A 16,090-nucleotide genomic window follows, 5' to 3' on the forward strand; every position below is an offset into this window, starting at 1 on the left:
CCTCCCTGCTCAGTAGCACCTCGGACTCATTTTTTCATGGCTTGATTGGGCCCAAAATCATAAAGGATTAAGATCACTGGAGCAGTGGTCTGAATTAAGAGCTGCATCATGAGCTGTGTCTCCATTGGGCTGCTGTTGTACAGGTTTATTGTTTCTGCTGATCCTCCAGAGCAGAGCCTAGAACAGAGGTAGTCAAACTGCGGCCCTCCAGATGTCAGTGGTTTTTATTTTTGTATTTTATGTTATACCTGATGATATAGTAAAACAGATGGTAATGTCATAGAGCAGCTGTCCCCAATCCCCGGTCCGGGAACCAGGACCAGTCCGTGAATCAGTTGGTACCGGGCCGCGGCTCCTCCTCGTCCTCCTTCCCAGTTGCTGCCTCAGGGGCTGCCCTGCCACTCTGCTGCCGGATCACCTTTGGTGCTCTCTGGCAGCTGCCATGTCTGGGGCTTCCCCTTGGCGTGGCACTGTGCAGCTGCTGTTGGCAGCGCCCCCCAGTGGGCAGCGGGAAGTCAGCGGTACTGGCGGGAAAGCAAGCAGAGCATGGGCTCAAGCGGCGGCAATGTCCCTCAGCAAAAGACTACTCCCCCCAGGCTTCAGTAAAATTCTCAAGCGTTGACCAGTCCCCAGTGATAAAAAGGTTGGGGACCACTGTCATAGAGGATGACTCTTTTTTTTGAAAAAAATGACCTTTAAATTACCTTCTCTTGTGTATCTGATGAAGTGAGCTTTGACTCATGAAAGTTTATAACTTGGAAAATTTTGTTGGTCTTTAAAGTGCCACTGGACTTCTACTACAGACTAGCATGGTGTTCTTTTTCTGTTATAATAATACTGAAGAGGTATTGAAATGTTAGTTGTAGTATTCCACAGTCTACCTTTTCACTCTGTAGTCTTTGTATTTTATAAAAGTTAATCCTGCATAGAGATGGATGCACCTGATTGGAATTTAATATGGCAGGAGGAATCTCAGCCAGAAAAGAAAATTGGCAACCATCTATGCATGTGAGGCAACAATTTAGGGACACCCTTAGGTCTCTTTAGATCCTGGCAGCAAAATTGCTAGAGGATTTAGAATCATGTATACTTCTAATATAATTTTTGAGAAGTAGGCATTGTTTTACCTAAGCATTGTTGTAGAACGTGAATGGCATTTTAAAATAATTTTGTAATTTTCTTGTTTGTTTCTTGCAGTCTGATGTAGTGGATAAGAATTTATTAAATTTCCTTCCAGAACAACAGCATTCAGAAATTTGTAAAATATTATCTTCTCATATGCTTCTGGTGGATTCTGCCTCATCAAATTACTTAAAATGTGAGTGTTACTTATGATAAAAATCATAAGGTTCTGAGGACTTTTTCTCTTTTGTAAAGGCTTGCTCAGGCTTTGTGTATCTTTTTCCTGTAAACACATTTCTCAAAAAGGCCCATTATGCACAGGGGTTTTAGCGCACATTCAGGGTGGAATGGCAGCGACTAAAATCACCGATAACTCACGGAGCCGGCTGCAACCGGCTGCAGATTCGGTGCATGCCGCCGAGAAAGCCACGTTAGCGAAATGCGGAAGAAAGCGCAGCTTCCGGGTGACCGGGGCGCAACCAGAAGCGGCGCCGGGGTCGCCGCGTGCATAATCAGTTACTCTGGGTTTTGCTGCCGTTGCGTCCCATCCCGTGCATAAGCGGTTTGCTTCACTTTTCCCCCCGCCGCGTTTTCCATGTGATCCGAAATCGCTGTTTTGGTGGCCGTGCATAATGGGCCATTTTCACTTCCATATTTAGGCAAAACATTTGTAGATCTACTACAAATAATTCTTCTGCACAATTTTAAAATTCCATTTGTTTTACTGTTAAAATACTATTTGCAAGTATATTGATGATACCTTGGTGAATGTTTAGGGACAGTTTGGGTAAAAGTACCTGTACAGTATACATATTTGGATGGGAAAATAATTTCATATCATATGTCACTCATCTTTCAAAGCATATCAGAATTTGTGGAATATTTAAGAATTTATTTTAAAATCACATTATTTTCTAGTATATTACATAAAAAGGTGAAATTAAGTTTTCACAGAAATGGGATACGTAATGCATTTTATTTACAGCTGACATGTTCTAATATATACATTTTTATGTGCTTAAAGAGTGAAATAGATTATAAAAGCTGCAGACTATGGGTTTTTCATATTACAATGCTTTCTGTTATGGTAAGCTATTTTAATTTATGGAGAGTTATCAATTAAACCTGTTCATTGACTTATACCCCTGCTGTTCTGAAGACATAAGATGGGTCAAAATTTCAGGTGTTTCAATGGGCTGCAGCAGCAAGGGAAAGTGGGGATGTTCTGCTGTTGAAGTCCACCCTACTCTGTTAAAAGACCTTGTTGGGAACACATTATCAGCTTTAAAAGATCTATGGAAAATATCTATTTGAGCATCTGATCAACCTACCTCTAGCAGTTTGTGGACCTCTGAGGCCATAGACTGAGCCATTGAATTCTATTTAATTCTCAGTTTGTTTAATTTTCAAATGATATTTTTTCTTTGAATTCCAGCTGACAATGATTTAGAATTTTACTGTCATTTTCTAAGAGGAAGTTTGAACCCAAAGGAATTTCCAACGTATGAATACATAAAATGTGTAGGAAACTTTCTGTCTTACAGTCATGGTAAGCTCCAGATGCTTTATTAATATAACCAATGCCTAAATCTATGTTAAAAGTGCTTATTTTAATGAGGAAAAATTTCTGTGATTTAGAGTGTCTTTGTAACATGAACAGAAAGGGTATTTTAAAAGCAAAAGTTAACAACTCAACTGCAATCCTGTGTATACAACTGGAAATGCCATTCAGTTGAGTTTGACATTGTCATACCTTGTCTTTCCCCCCTGGGCTGGGCCTCCCTTCACCATGGTACGCTGACTCCAAGGGCTCCCACAAAGCCTCAGAAAGAGAGTAGAGGGGTTCTATTTCACCATTCTCCTCCTCTCAGCCATCTGGTTCCTTTATGACAGTGGTTCTCAACCTTGGGGTCGTGATCCCATTTGGGGTTGCTTGGTGCCTTCCCTGTGGTCGCCAGGTTGCCCGCCGCAGTGGTGGCGGGCGGTGGGTGGAGGTGGTGGAGATATGGCAATGGCCGCCTCCATGCCACCTCAATTGTTGTGCGCCTGCACATGCCACCTGCCAGCGTACACCCATGCGTGCGCATGCCACCTGCCAGCGTGCACCATGCGTGCACATGCTGTTGCTGCCGCTACACCAACCACCGCCAAGTTGGGGTCGCGGTAAAGGTAAGGTTGAGAACCACTGCTCTATCACCTAAACACAGTGGCTCTCTTCCTCCATTTTATTTCCTCCCTCCACCTGCTGACCCTGTCCTTTTCATGGTAAATGGCAGTTTCCCCTGTCTTCCCCCCTGGCACTGAGGGGGTTGGCTCAGAGCATGCCGGCTCAGTCCTGGGCATCACCCTCCACTACCTAGCCCTGCACATCTTCCATGCCTTCCCCTACCCTCAGCTGCTCCAGCCTGGCTGCAGGGAGCATCGGATGAGTTACTCCCAGCACCATGTGCTCCTTGCTGCTGGGGCCTCCTTCTCTGCCATTATCACTGTTTTGTTGCTAGTACTGGGCTCAGCCTGCCACAGCACTGCTAGCTGCAACACCGTGGGCCATCTCTCTGCTGCCTGCTAGCACTGTCTCTGGGACATTTCTTCTGCCCAATGACACTGCCCCCTGCTGGCACCCTGGTGAGTGCCTCCGGTGCTTCTGCTCCAGTCCTGGGAACTCTGGCCATTGCTGCTCCACCTGCCTTCCCATCCCAGGGTTGTTGGCACGGGCAAGTCCAGGTGTGGGCCTACCCTCTCCAACTGTGGTGGCACTGCCCACCTCATTACTCCTCTGCTTGCCCCATCATTCACTCTGACCCTGGGTGAGGTGGCATGGTTGTGATTAGACTGCAATGCTGTGTGTAATTCTAAGCTTGTTAAGTTTCAAACTAAATGTTACATCTACTATGTGACCACCACTGGAACCCAGGAATATTTTCCTGGGAATAAGCTCCATGAATAAAGCAAAGTAGTTTTTTTTAGAAGACCTGCTTAATATTGCTCTTTGAATGGAATTGAACTTTATAGAGAATATACAACATGTAAAAACTGAATTAGAACTTACCTCCAAAAATAAATATCACATGTCCACCTGGATTAAACAGGAACTTGGGTTTTCTTAGTGACTGCAATCTCTAATAGCACATGCCCCACTTTTTAGAAAGCCCAAATGGCTGTTCTTTATGTGTTTTATCAAAAACAGTGTACCGATATCAGTTTATTTTCACTTAAACAGATTGCTTACCTGTTCCAACCTCTGACTTCCCTCAGCATCCAGTATGTTTTGTTGATATATGATGGGACTCACATGTAGCCTTTCTATGTCAACTTTTCCCTTTCCACCTTGCATTGAGATCTACACTTGAAATACTCGTTGTGTAATTCACACGAAGTCTGGACTCTTCCCCCCCCTACTTCGATAAGATTTCCTAGTAACATAAATCTACTGAGCAAACCGGGCTGTGGTTCATGATTTTTTCCACTTTTACCTTTGGTTTTGGCCTGATGTTTCTGTCCGTTTCTTACAAAAAGACAATTGTCCTCATCCAGCCACCATACCAGGCAACTATTAACTGCTGGTGGCCCCAGGTATGGAGATGAGTGTCTGTTCACTTCCAAAGATGTATTCAGTCAATTCACTGTGATTCGGATGGGCACTGTCAAATGGATGAGGACAAGCATCCTAGATGCTCCTCTGTATTGGCAATGCATGAATATGGTTGCTTAGATCCCTTTGGGATCCAAGTGAGTATATCTTTTCCCCCCTAGTGATATCCTCAGATTCATTTAAAAGTTTTAAAAAGTGATCCAAGTGGAAGACGATTGTAAGCTGCTTTGAGGCCCCTTCCGGTAGAGAAAAGTGGCATATAAAAGCCAACTCTTCTTCTTCAAAAATGTAGGAGCCTAATTTGACTCAGAACTGCAACGTAGGGAGAGGAGACAGGTTCTTACATTCCCCCTACACTATCCATGTTCTGCTTTGCAATAACTTCCTAGGAGGGCTGTTTTTTACTTTGGCATTTCTAAGCTGAACTGGGATCCTGCCAATTTAAAAAATTACATTTCCCACAGCTGCTGTGTGACAAAAGATTGGCTCAAAGAAAGTCAGATTCAAGAGCAAAGTAACAATGACCAAAGGCAAATGTGCTATACCTGAGTGAAAACCAGAACTGGCTCAGAATGTTACTTAGTAACTCATTCACTGTAGGCATGCTCTTTGTTTTGTCATATTTGATGGTTGTAGTGTGTCAGGCTTATTTTAAAAAATTCTCATGCTTGAACCTCTGTCTTCATGGAGTTACCTGTCAAGGAACCTATGCATTCTGTCACAAAACCTTAGTGCCAGTGCAGAAGATTCTGGAGCATGCCCTAAATCAAAACAAAATACCTATCTATCTAATGTAGGACTTTATCCAGGAAATGAAAATGCAACTTGGAAACCTTGAATGCTTTCCTGTGGCAGGGTAGGAGGCATAATAGCAAATACCTTTTAGGAAACTGTGTTAATCATGACAACTAGCTACACTGCATTATCCTGGAGATATATACAGAATCAAGGCCAGAATATGTGCCTGAGCTTTGGAGTAGCATAAAGTTCAGTTACTCCTTTATCTTTCTAACTTCTAGCTGAGAAAATCAACAGTCACACAAGAGCTGCCATTATTCTAAGTGCTGTATTTTTACACTTGCTCTTTTAACCTATTTATAAAGATGAGAACCACATTTTTTGCTTTTTTATTTTGACTTTTTAACTTAATGCATCTTAATAAAAAGGTTGCTATGCAGCAATATTGGGAGTGGGAATCACTCCTTTATTACTTGCACTTTATTATTACTTGGATTTTCTTTTAGCTGTTTTCCGGAATTCACTTCAGGGAACAGCACTTCAAAAGTTGCTGGTATTGGCCCAAATAGGTCATGCTCAGCATTAAAAAACAAACAAACCCCTCCTGTCTGCCTCTTCCAATTCCCCTGCATACAAATCTTCACTGACCTCATATAACTTGTTGATCTCAAACCGTATGATTGAAACATAAAAGCCCATAAATCATGGCAAAAATAAATGTCTTTCTTTGTTTCCACCAACACTGAATTTATTGGTATAGGCAGACTTTTATGCTCATTAGATGTCCCTGTCCAGAGACCCTCTGGGCATTCGACAAAGGTTGCACGTACAGAATAGTTTTGTGATTCCCCTATGGAATTGAGTGCAAAAGCTTTGCCATGCCAGATACACAGATGCAAATGTTTAACTGCGTCAGATCTGATGCATCTGTCTCTGGAATGAAAACTTTGTTGAAATCGTGCTACATATTCAGATGATAGATAACAGATATTGTAAACTTTCTAAAACAGATACTGATTTCCATGGGCAAAAAAATATATAATTTTGACAAGATAATATATAATTTTGACATGGAAAAGTGTTTTTTTAATCCTATAGATTTAAAAAAAAAAACCTTCAATTTCCCTTTCGGTTTATGTCTAATAGCTGGTTACGAAGCAGAATTTTGTGGTGTGATTTTTCCTGCACTAGCTTTGACACTACAGATATTTATTTATGTGTGTGAACACACACACACACACACACACACAACTTAGGAAAAGCAGCCTTTAAAAAATTCTGCCCCAGGGAAATATAAATAAATCATAAGCCTGAAAATACTAGCTGTCACTCGTCATTGGTGCTGTAGTTCATTTTTATAAAAGTAAGGTGGTCTTCTTATTAACACAACCTTCACTGTTCCCGGAGAACAACAAAAGGATAGCCTTAAGAAGCTTGTGGGAGCCAGCCTAACATGCAGTCATACATGTACACACACCACAACCCACCCCAGTTACTGGTGTTTTCTTCTTCTGTGAGGACCAAACAAGGCATAGCAGTTGTATTCAAATATAGGTCATCCCGAACAGCTATATAGTGTGTAGAGGATTTTCAAGCAGAAAAGCAGCAATTGGGGAAGGAGGCTGCCCTCTGTCTGTTATTCCTCCTTCCACTTCAGATTCTTTACCCCACCCTTTCTTCTCACAACTGGACCCTGAAACAGGAAATAAGAACATAAGAAAAGTGCTAGATTAGGCCAGTGGCCCATCCAGTTCAATGCTCTGTGTCACACAGTGGCCAGAACCCATGTGATATCAGGAGGCCCACCAGCAGGGCCATAACTCCACATGCCTCTCCCACTGTTCCCTCCCCCCCCCCACCAAGCACCAAGAATACCAAGCATTACTGCCCCTGACACCATGTCACCAAGTTGTGCCATGGATAACAAAGCTGTTTTCTGATGCAGGTGATTTGCATATAAAATGGATGCTGCTTTCACAGGTTGATTTTTGGAACTTTAAAAGCAAACTGAGATAAATTTCTGGACAATATCTGAACAAATGTGTAAAATAGACTGCAGGAGCAAATAAGCTAAGAGGCACAACTCTTTGTCTTGTAATTCTCTCATCCAGTGCCTATATCCACCTGTAATGGCTTTGATGGTGCCATTCCAAGAGGTTACAGAACACCAGTAGGAAAACAAGTCTGCTTTGTTGCTACTGTCCGGCTGGCAACCCCTCAATTTTTAAAGGCAAGTGTATGAGTGTCTTAGAATATGTTAAATAGCAATTATACTATTTTTTTCAATCATTTTATTCCAATTTATGATCCTGTACAAAGGGAAGGGAGAACATTCAGAGTGTACCTGCAGGGTCTCCATTGAAAACAATGGCTTGCAGACCACATGTATATATGGTACTCTCTTTCAGAAAGTTTGAGATGATGTTAGGGCCATATAATATGTGAAAAATTTGTGGAAGAGGCAAATACTAAGTATTTGTGGAGAAGAAAATAGCAATATTCAGCAGGAAGAGCCATGAGATAATGCAGATCTCTTCTTGAAACTGTCTAAAGACGCCCTCACAGATTTTGTTAGGAATATCTCTTGGATATAGGCTCCCTCACTACTCTATAAAGCATGATCAATGTTAGACAATATTGTTATACACTGTTTTTTGGGGGGGGGGCAGTTCTTATTGATTTTGGTGAACTTAGCATATATCCAAAAATATTTACACATGTATACAAACACAGGAATGCCTTGCAGTGATCAAACAGCATCTCATACCTGCAAAAGCATCCTGAGAATTTTGATGGGATACAACGGACCACCACATGGGAGCTTAAAAGAACTTCCCCCATACTCTGTGGCCACCCTGACCCCTGCCATAATGTTTAGTACTTGGGAATTGCCACTGTTCCAGTGGGCTGGATCAAGTCAACTTTTGGCTCAGACTTTGCTAGAACCCCTGCATAGCCTTCTGGGGTTTTCAAAGGAATCCCCTACCTATTTTTACCAGTGAAAATGCTGATTGGATCCTACCCATTGAGTCTACCAGAAAATTCCTGAAACATCTGGTGGAGATACAGACAATGGTGATCCATGTGCTAAGTAAGCGCTTACAAATATGACACCTGAAATGGGCTTCAGTGAAGCAGTGGGACAGTTTTCCGTGCCATTGCTCCAGCAATGTATAATGAGCATCAGTGTTAAGTTTATGACTGCTGTACAATACCTGAATACAGAATAACATTTAAGGCAGCCTTTCTCAACTTTTTTACCATTGAGAAATCCTTGAAACATCCTTCAGGCTTCGAGAAACCCCAGAAGTGGTACAGTCATGCACAAGATGGTTGGGAAGCATAGCTGTGTGCATGCTCACCTGGGGCCCCTCCCCTTCCCATTCCCTGCAGGGCCATCATTGACTATTTTGAGAGGGTTGTGTGGGTGCTATCAGCCAATGTTTAACAAATGTTTAAAAATATATTTGAAATGAATTACAGCCACTCATTCAGGAAACCCTTCCAGTGCCTTCAAGAAACCCCAGGGTTTCACAAAGTCCTGGTTGAGAAAGCCTGATTTAAGGTTACATTCTCCTTTGATCAACTACAGTACTATATAGCAGGGGTAGTCAACCTGTGATCCTACAGATGTTTATGGACTACAGTTCCCATGAGCCCCTGCCAGTGTTTGCTGGCAGGAGCTCATGGGAATTGTAGTCCATGAACATCTGGAGGACCACAGGTTGACTACCCCTGCTATATAGCATCAGATGAGACCCACAGAAGAACTGCATATAGAGTTTATAGAGACCTGTTTAATAGATGAGAGTTTGTCTTAAATCTTCTGTTATAACCCTCTCACCTGAAGTCCATTGATATAAAATTTAATTCTAATACAGGAAATGTGTGTAGCTGAAGAACCTTTGGAGGAATTTACTTCAAGACACAGTTTGGAGTGGAAATTTTTATTTCTGGATCACAGGTCAGTAGAAATAGTGCTATTGTACTTGATGCTTTTTATATTCTGTTATGAGCAGTGTTTGCAAAGTTTTGCTCTGCTTGATGGCCAGATTATTTGTAGTGGCAAGAGGGGCTAGTACATTAGTAGAAAATGCTGTCAAATGGTGATTATTCTGGCCTCAGAGCCTGGAAGGAGGGGGAGGAATAGTTAGAAAGAGCCAACTGGGGAATCAGGGTGTGAAGGAAGGATTAAGCATCACGGCCACCCCCTCTTCTTCCTACTGATTTTCTCTTGCAAACATACTTACATTACAAGGCAAACACAGGCTGGGAACTCAGCCTCCCACTGGAATCAATTGCCTCAAGCTGTAAATTAAGAACATATCATATCAACAGAAGAGATCTTCTGGATTAGATCAGTGGTCCATCTAATCCTGCAAACTTAAATGGACTCCGGGGAATGGTAGAGGACAGGAAAGCCTGGAGGATCATTGTCTATGGGGTCGCAATGGGTCGGACACGACTTCGCACCTAACAACAACAACCATCTAATCCAGCATCCTGTCTCACACAGCAGCAACCAATTCCTCTGGAGGTCCAACAACAGGGCATAAGGGCTAAGGTTTTCCCATGATGTTGCCTCTTAGCTATGGGATTCAAAGGCTTACTACCTCTAAACATGGAGGTTCATTTTAGTTCATTTTAGTCACCATGGACTGTTGCCTTTTTGCATACCCCTAAAGTTTAATCATCAGTCTAATGTCCAAGTATATAATATCTACTGAGTCACTATTGTCTACATGCTTGTTCACATTCTCAAAGAACTCCAAAAGGTTGGTGAGGCAGGACTGCCCTTTGCAAAAGCCATGCTTTGTTCTTCTGAGGCCCTCAGTATTCTCTGCAGCCTGGCACAACCCTTGTCCTTACACAAGGAGACAGCAGGATCCTCCAATCCAAACTTTCTTAATAAACTAACCTCATAGATATCATAGTGTTTAACAACCAGATGAATTAAGAAACCAAACTAGCTCATGTTAGAATTGTTTGCAAAGGTCAGACAAAATATTCACTTTCAAAAGTTCACCAAAAGTATTTTCAGTGTTGTCTACAATTATTATTGTACTATTTTGCATCTTCCTTCTTCAGGCCCTGAGACATGGTGAAGAGCATGAAAGGATGCTAAGATGTGCTAAGATGTGATAGCTTACCATTATCAATGAATCAAAGTCCAGCTGATCAATAGAAATAACTGATGTAAATTTGCCATCCTTGCTAATATCATTTGTTCTATTGTTTAAACAAGAAGCTGGAGAGCTGGCCATTGGAATACCCAAAACATTTTTCTTCCCTTCTCACCTGCAGTTGCACACAATAGAACCAAACATGTCCTTGTTTACTTGTGGGCTGCATGCCCATCTCTTTAGGAGAGGGTTGGAGGAGAGATGTCAGGCATGGTTGCTGCTATTTCAATGAAGTGATGAAATAATTGTATTTTGCCCTAACACAGAGCACCACCAATCATAGGATATTTGCCTTTTGAAGTGCTGGGTACTTCTGGTTATGATTATTATCATGTAGATGACCTACAGCTCTTGGCTCGGTGCCATGAACACTGTGAGTATTTCATTGCCAGCATGAACAGGAATTTGGTGAAATGATTGTTTCTTTGGAGTGAGATTTGACTATCAAACTGAATTGGTAATACCACTATTTTTAGTGGAAATATATATATATAGAGAGAAAGAGAGATACACACATACATACACCACTATATTTAGTCAGTGAATTTAATTCGGTTTTACTTCAGCTTTTCCGCTTTACCTGTCACCTACATGGCCACATCACAGATTTCGAAAAATGTTATTAAAATTGTCAATTGAGGCTAATTGTGTCACATAAGCTAATTTTAGCCATGTTTTATTCATCATAGACATGAAATTATGTTAGAGTTGACACTGTCAAAATCGCACAGATTGCCAACAGTACTCAGGAATCACTAATTATCACTAATTACCAGAGCTGAAACAGAATTGTATTTTAATGCTTTGTATAAGATGAATAAACAAAAATTAAATGTCCAATGAAATATGATTTATGATTTCTGTCTTATTGTTAGTCATTAGAGTGGTTTGAATCAGAATTAATTTTTATCTTAGGGGTATACAAAGGTCAGGCTGAGGCCTAGTTCAAATGTGACACTAGTGTGAGAAAGAGCTAACCCACAAGACTTTTTGATCAAGTCAGAGTCTCACTCACTCTACTTGTGAAAAGCCAGTACATGTAGTTAGATTGCACCCCGGGGATCTGGAGCCCACATGTACATTATTCTGCCATGACTGTTAAGTGTTACTTTGTACAGGCAGAACCACAGTTTAAATAAGATGCTAAGTAATTTGCCTTGCAAGCATCTTATTTAAAATGGGCCAGTGGACATGAAGTTGAGAGGTATAGTTATTTATTTAGTCATTTTGAGGCACTGTTCTTCCTGAAGGGACACCGAGCAGCTTATGAAAAATTTCAAATTACAACATCTAACAGAGAGAACTAACAATTTGTACTAATCTGAGTTCACCAACATGACTATCACAGGACCCAGGCCAAGGGCAAAAAGCTTCTTGGCTCATACCTGGGGCCTTGTGCTTCTTGTCCTGGCCAGGCTAAACAGGAAGGGGGGGAATAGTCAAGCCACAATGGATTTTGTTTACTATCTTGCAGCCAGCAAACAAGCAGACTATTCCTCATTTTCTACTCCTTCAAGGAATGTCTGACCCCCCCCCCCCCCCAATCTAGCTAAATACCTGCAGGAAGCGGAGAAAACCAGTTGGTATAGATGAATCTCAGCTCCTACTAGCTTGTTGCCAGCAAGATGCCCTTCATTTTCCCTTCTCTGTCAGCTAAAACTGGCAGTTGGCCTCAGAATCGTTCCACATATCAATCGAGAGACCTCCCCTTTAAGATCACGAAATGTAGGAGTTAGAATGTCATATATGGAGTGAGCAAGTAAGCTAGAACATTGCAAGCAGAAAATAAAGTTTTAACTAGAAAAGTCAACATGTACATTTTGTATTTGACAAATAGTTCTAATTCTTAAAAAGTTATTCTTACCACTTAGGGCAGTAGTAAATCTAACTGGTTATTAAATTTGCCTCTGTGGCTATGCTAAGCTATGTGCATTTCTTTACACAGTGGTAATTTGGGTGGGGGATCTTAACAAATCCCCTTATGAAATTACCTTGGCTTGGCTATCTTCTTTTGGTGGTTTCAGCTCTTTCATTGGAGTATATGTTTGGAGGAGCAAGGTTGGAACCATCAAACCATAAAAACAGCTATTATTTAGAAATTAACAGAGTTGTTTATGCCCCAACAAATGAAAGTCATAGTTTGCTAATGTGAATGAGCATGAGTTTGTTCAACAATAAATGATGCTAGAACAGAGAATAGGTGCCACAGTATATTCAAAATGAGAAATGTGCTTCATTGTGATGTTTTATTTACCAAGCAATCCATTGAGAAACTCATAGGATTCTTTTTTAAATATATTTTTCATATTTTGAAATCTGTGATAACAATTGTTCATTTTTCTCTCCCCCCACAAATAGTGATGCAGTTTGGCAAAGGGAAGTCTTGCTGCTATCGGTTTCTTACCAAAGGACAGCAGTGGATCTGGCTGCAAACACATTATTACATTACCTACCACCAGTGGAACTCCAAACCAGAATTCATTGTATGCACACACACAGTAGTGAGGTATGGTGAAATGTGGTGACATTGCTATTGTCCCTAATCATGATAAAGTTATAGTAATAGAGTTGGATTAATAAGGCCTCATATTCTGTAAGCCTAGATCTTCCTGCACTACATTATCTTCTCTCTTCAGGTCTTAGAACAGGTCTTAGGACAGAGTAAAGCTGCCTTCAGCTGTTGTGTTTGCAGTCCTAACAGTTGACATTGTGCACAAAAGCCAACTTGTTCTGTTCCTTATGGCAATTGAAGACAATGGCTACTTCTCCATGCTTCACTGTCAAAGAAAACTCAAGTGTTCTAAGTTTTGGGACAAAAAAAACTTGGTGAAAGAAGAAAATAGTCTCAGCTAGATTAAGGCATGTGTTAGTCTCTAGAGAAAATACAATAAAGGTTGCAATCCCACACCTATGTATTTGCAGTAAGAGCTTCTTTTCATATTGTGCAAAAGCAAAGTTATGTTTGTCACCAGGAGTACACATGTTGCAGAATTATGGTATAGCTCCCTGACATATGTATCTGTATGACATGTTGAAATGAACATTTGTTGCATGCATATATTAGTTTTTTACATGAATGTAACATACAAAGAAGCCTCACGCTCCAGTAGTTTTTGTAGATCTTACTCTTAAGTAAACATTTACAAGAGTACAGCTGTTTTTTCTTTTGTTTATATAATAACAATGGACAGATGCTGAAAATACTGGTTTATATCCTACTACTCCACTCAGCACAGTCTAAGGATACTTCCTCCACCTTAAATGGCTCTTTCTTCTGCAAAACAGCTTCTTAAACTGGAAGAAGCTTCAGGATTTGATTTTCAAACCAACTTTGTGGACAGATAGGATACAAACAACTATTATTAAATACATATGGATTAAGTGAGCAGTGAGTGCTGATTGCAGAAGTCACCAAATAATAAAATTATCAAGTAATAAAACTGTAGTCAGCAGCTGCCTGAATTGTTGAATATACTTCTTCACATAAATATATAGTTTTAAATCAGTTATTCAGATGTTCAAGTGGAAAGGAGACAAGATTTGATACTGAAAGATGGTTCTTCAGAGATCAACTCTTCTGTACTGAAGGTATGCTCCAGTTACTACTTTGTTTGTTTTTTCTGTTCTGATTTATGCATCTTAAATTCCAGCAATCAACAAACACTACTATAGTTATTTTAGTGATTTAAAACTGTTTGATTTCATGGTACCTTTGTGTGATTTCATTCTGCATTTGGGATCTAAACAGGACATGTTAAAGACTGGGAATTCAGTTCTCTGGAAAAGAATTTCCAAAACAGACATGGTAAAGCTATGATATCTAAACTAAAGATTATTCATTACATCTTTTAAAAAAGAATAACTTTATTTTGATACAGTTCTTTATTTTATAGACAGTTGGCAACCTTATCACTATCCATACAAATAAGAATGAAAATGTATTATGTGATATTATGATGTACCCCTACATATCTCTCTACTCTTGTTCCCTCACAGATTTAGCTGCCCTACTCCTTAGTTTTCTTAGTTATAAAATGAGGTTCACTGTCCCACCCTGTGTCTGACAGATCGTTTTGGCTTTACTTAGCCCTGGTACTTTTTGTGAAGTTGTAAGAGCCTTTGTAAGAAACAATCAAATATTTTACAAGGAGGTATAGGGTACTTGGAAGGAGGAAGTTCAAGCTTTTTCGGTTCAAAACATATATTCTTCATTTAGAAGCTCTGTTACAGGGTTTAAAATAGTTCACAGGCTTTTTTTTTCAGATGTTTACCCTAGAACTGAGTGGTTCTGTTAATGTGTTTGTCCAGAAACACACCTTTCTAGAAGGTGTGCACTCTTGGTTAGTACCACCACTTTCTACCCTCCTCTGACTACTGAGGAGTCTGTAGCACATTCTCACACATGAGTCTGAGGAAAACCTTATACCTGATTTCCTCTTTTTAACTGGGCAGGGATTCTCTTTCTTTCCTTAGAATAATTCTCCTTCCAATTTGGCCTGAATTGGGGATATAACCTTACTGCCCAAATTCTCACTGCCAAATATCTGCCCCAGTTGTCCAGACATTGTATGGATTAGATGTCAATAAAAACTCGGGTCACTAAAGGTTTTCCTTAGAGCAGACAGTCAGCTAAGGATCTCTCAGACTGCTCTCTGAACCAGCATCCAAATCAGAATCAGAATGAATGTCTATCCAGCACACAGCTAGAATATTAGCTCCCTCTCAGCTGTTGCTGACCAATCAGAACGCTCAGAAAAGGCTGTCACTCTGGCATTCTCTGCTTAGTGAAGATTTTTAACCCTTCACTCACTGCTGCTGCTATTTCAACAGTTCAAACTGGACTTTCCATCACAAATACATGTGGAGCCAGAATAATCTTTTGTCTCTTGTTCCACACTATTGTTGTTTTCTGTCTGGTTCACAATGACAGGAAGAATAGCTTGGCTATTGTTCTGTCAAGAGCCTCTTGTGGCGCAGAGTGGTAAGGCAGCGACATGCTATCTGCCCATGAGGTTGGGAGTTCGATCCCAGCAGCCAGCTCAAGGTTGACTCGGCCTTCCATCCTTTCGAGGTCGGTAAAATGAGTACTCAGCTTGGTGGGGGGTAAACGGTAATGATGGGGGAAGGCACTGGCAAACCTCCCTGTATTGAGTCTGCCATGAAAACGCTAGAGGGCGTCACCCCAAGGGTCAGACATGACCTGGTGCTTGCACAGGGATACCTTTACCTTTACTTTTATTGTTCTGTTGCAATTGTGCAAATGAATAACTGTTGTAAATGGCTTTTAAAGGGCCATTTAAAGAAGAGGGATAGTCCAACAAACCTCTCCACACATTGAGCTTTTGGCTACTATGCTTGAACACAAATTTGAAAAAGCATATGCTTTAGGGACCAGAGCTTAGGAAGAATCAGGTAATGAAAAGCAAGTTCACTGTAAGCCAGGCACTTATTTAAG

The 16,090-nt window shown here is 40.8% G+C and overlaps 1 protein-coding gene and 1 long non-coding RNA gene across 6 annotated transcripts in view; one reads left to right on the forward strand and one right to left on the reverse strand.

Annotated features, from left to right (window-relative positions):
* NPAS2 (neuronal PAS domain protein 2) overlaps nucleotides 1-16,090 on the forward strand; it is a 76,964-nt gene that overhangs the window by 42,512 nt on the left and 18,362 nt on the right. For all 5 annotated transcript variants that reach the window (XM_077343530.1, XM_077343527.1, XM_077343528.1 and 2 more), the window contains exons 6-12: nucleotides 1,198-1,318; nucleotides 2,558-2,671; nucleotides 7,564-7,682; nucleotides 9,334-9,416; nucleotides 10,902-11,008; nucleotides 12,994-13,141; nucleotides 14,142-14,223. In XM_077343530.1, coding sequence (XP_077199645.1) covers nucleotides 1,198-1,318; nucleotides 2,558-2,671; nucleotides 7,564-7,682; nucleotides 9,334-9,416; nucleotides 10,902-11,008; nucleotides 12,994-13,141; nucleotides 14,142-14,223 — 774 coding nt within the window. The remainder of the gene's footprint in view (nucleotides 1-1,197; nucleotides 1,319-2,557; nucleotides 2,672-7,563; nucleotides 7,683-9,333; nucleotides 9,417-10,901; nucleotides 11,009-12,993; nucleotides 13,142-14,141; nucleotides 14,224-16,090) is intronic.
* On the reverse strand, nucleotides 6,801-12,586 carry LOC143840244 (uncharacterized). Its single transcript, XR_013232081.1, has 3 exons — nucleotides 12,193-12,586; nucleotides 9,703-9,760; nucleotides 6,801-7,145 (listed from the first exon to the last, which is right to left on the reverse strand). It is a non-coding gene; the product is annotated as an uncharacterized LOC143840244 (long non-coding RNA).

The sequence above is a fragment of the Paroedura picta genome, chromosome 6 (genome assembly GCF_049243985.1).
Source record: "Paroedura picta isolate Pp20150507F chromosome 6, Ppicta_v3.0, whole genome shotgun sequence".
NCBI classification, from domain to species: Eukaryota; Metazoa; Chordata; class Lepidosauria; order Squamata; family Gekkonidae; genus Paroedura; species Paroedura picta.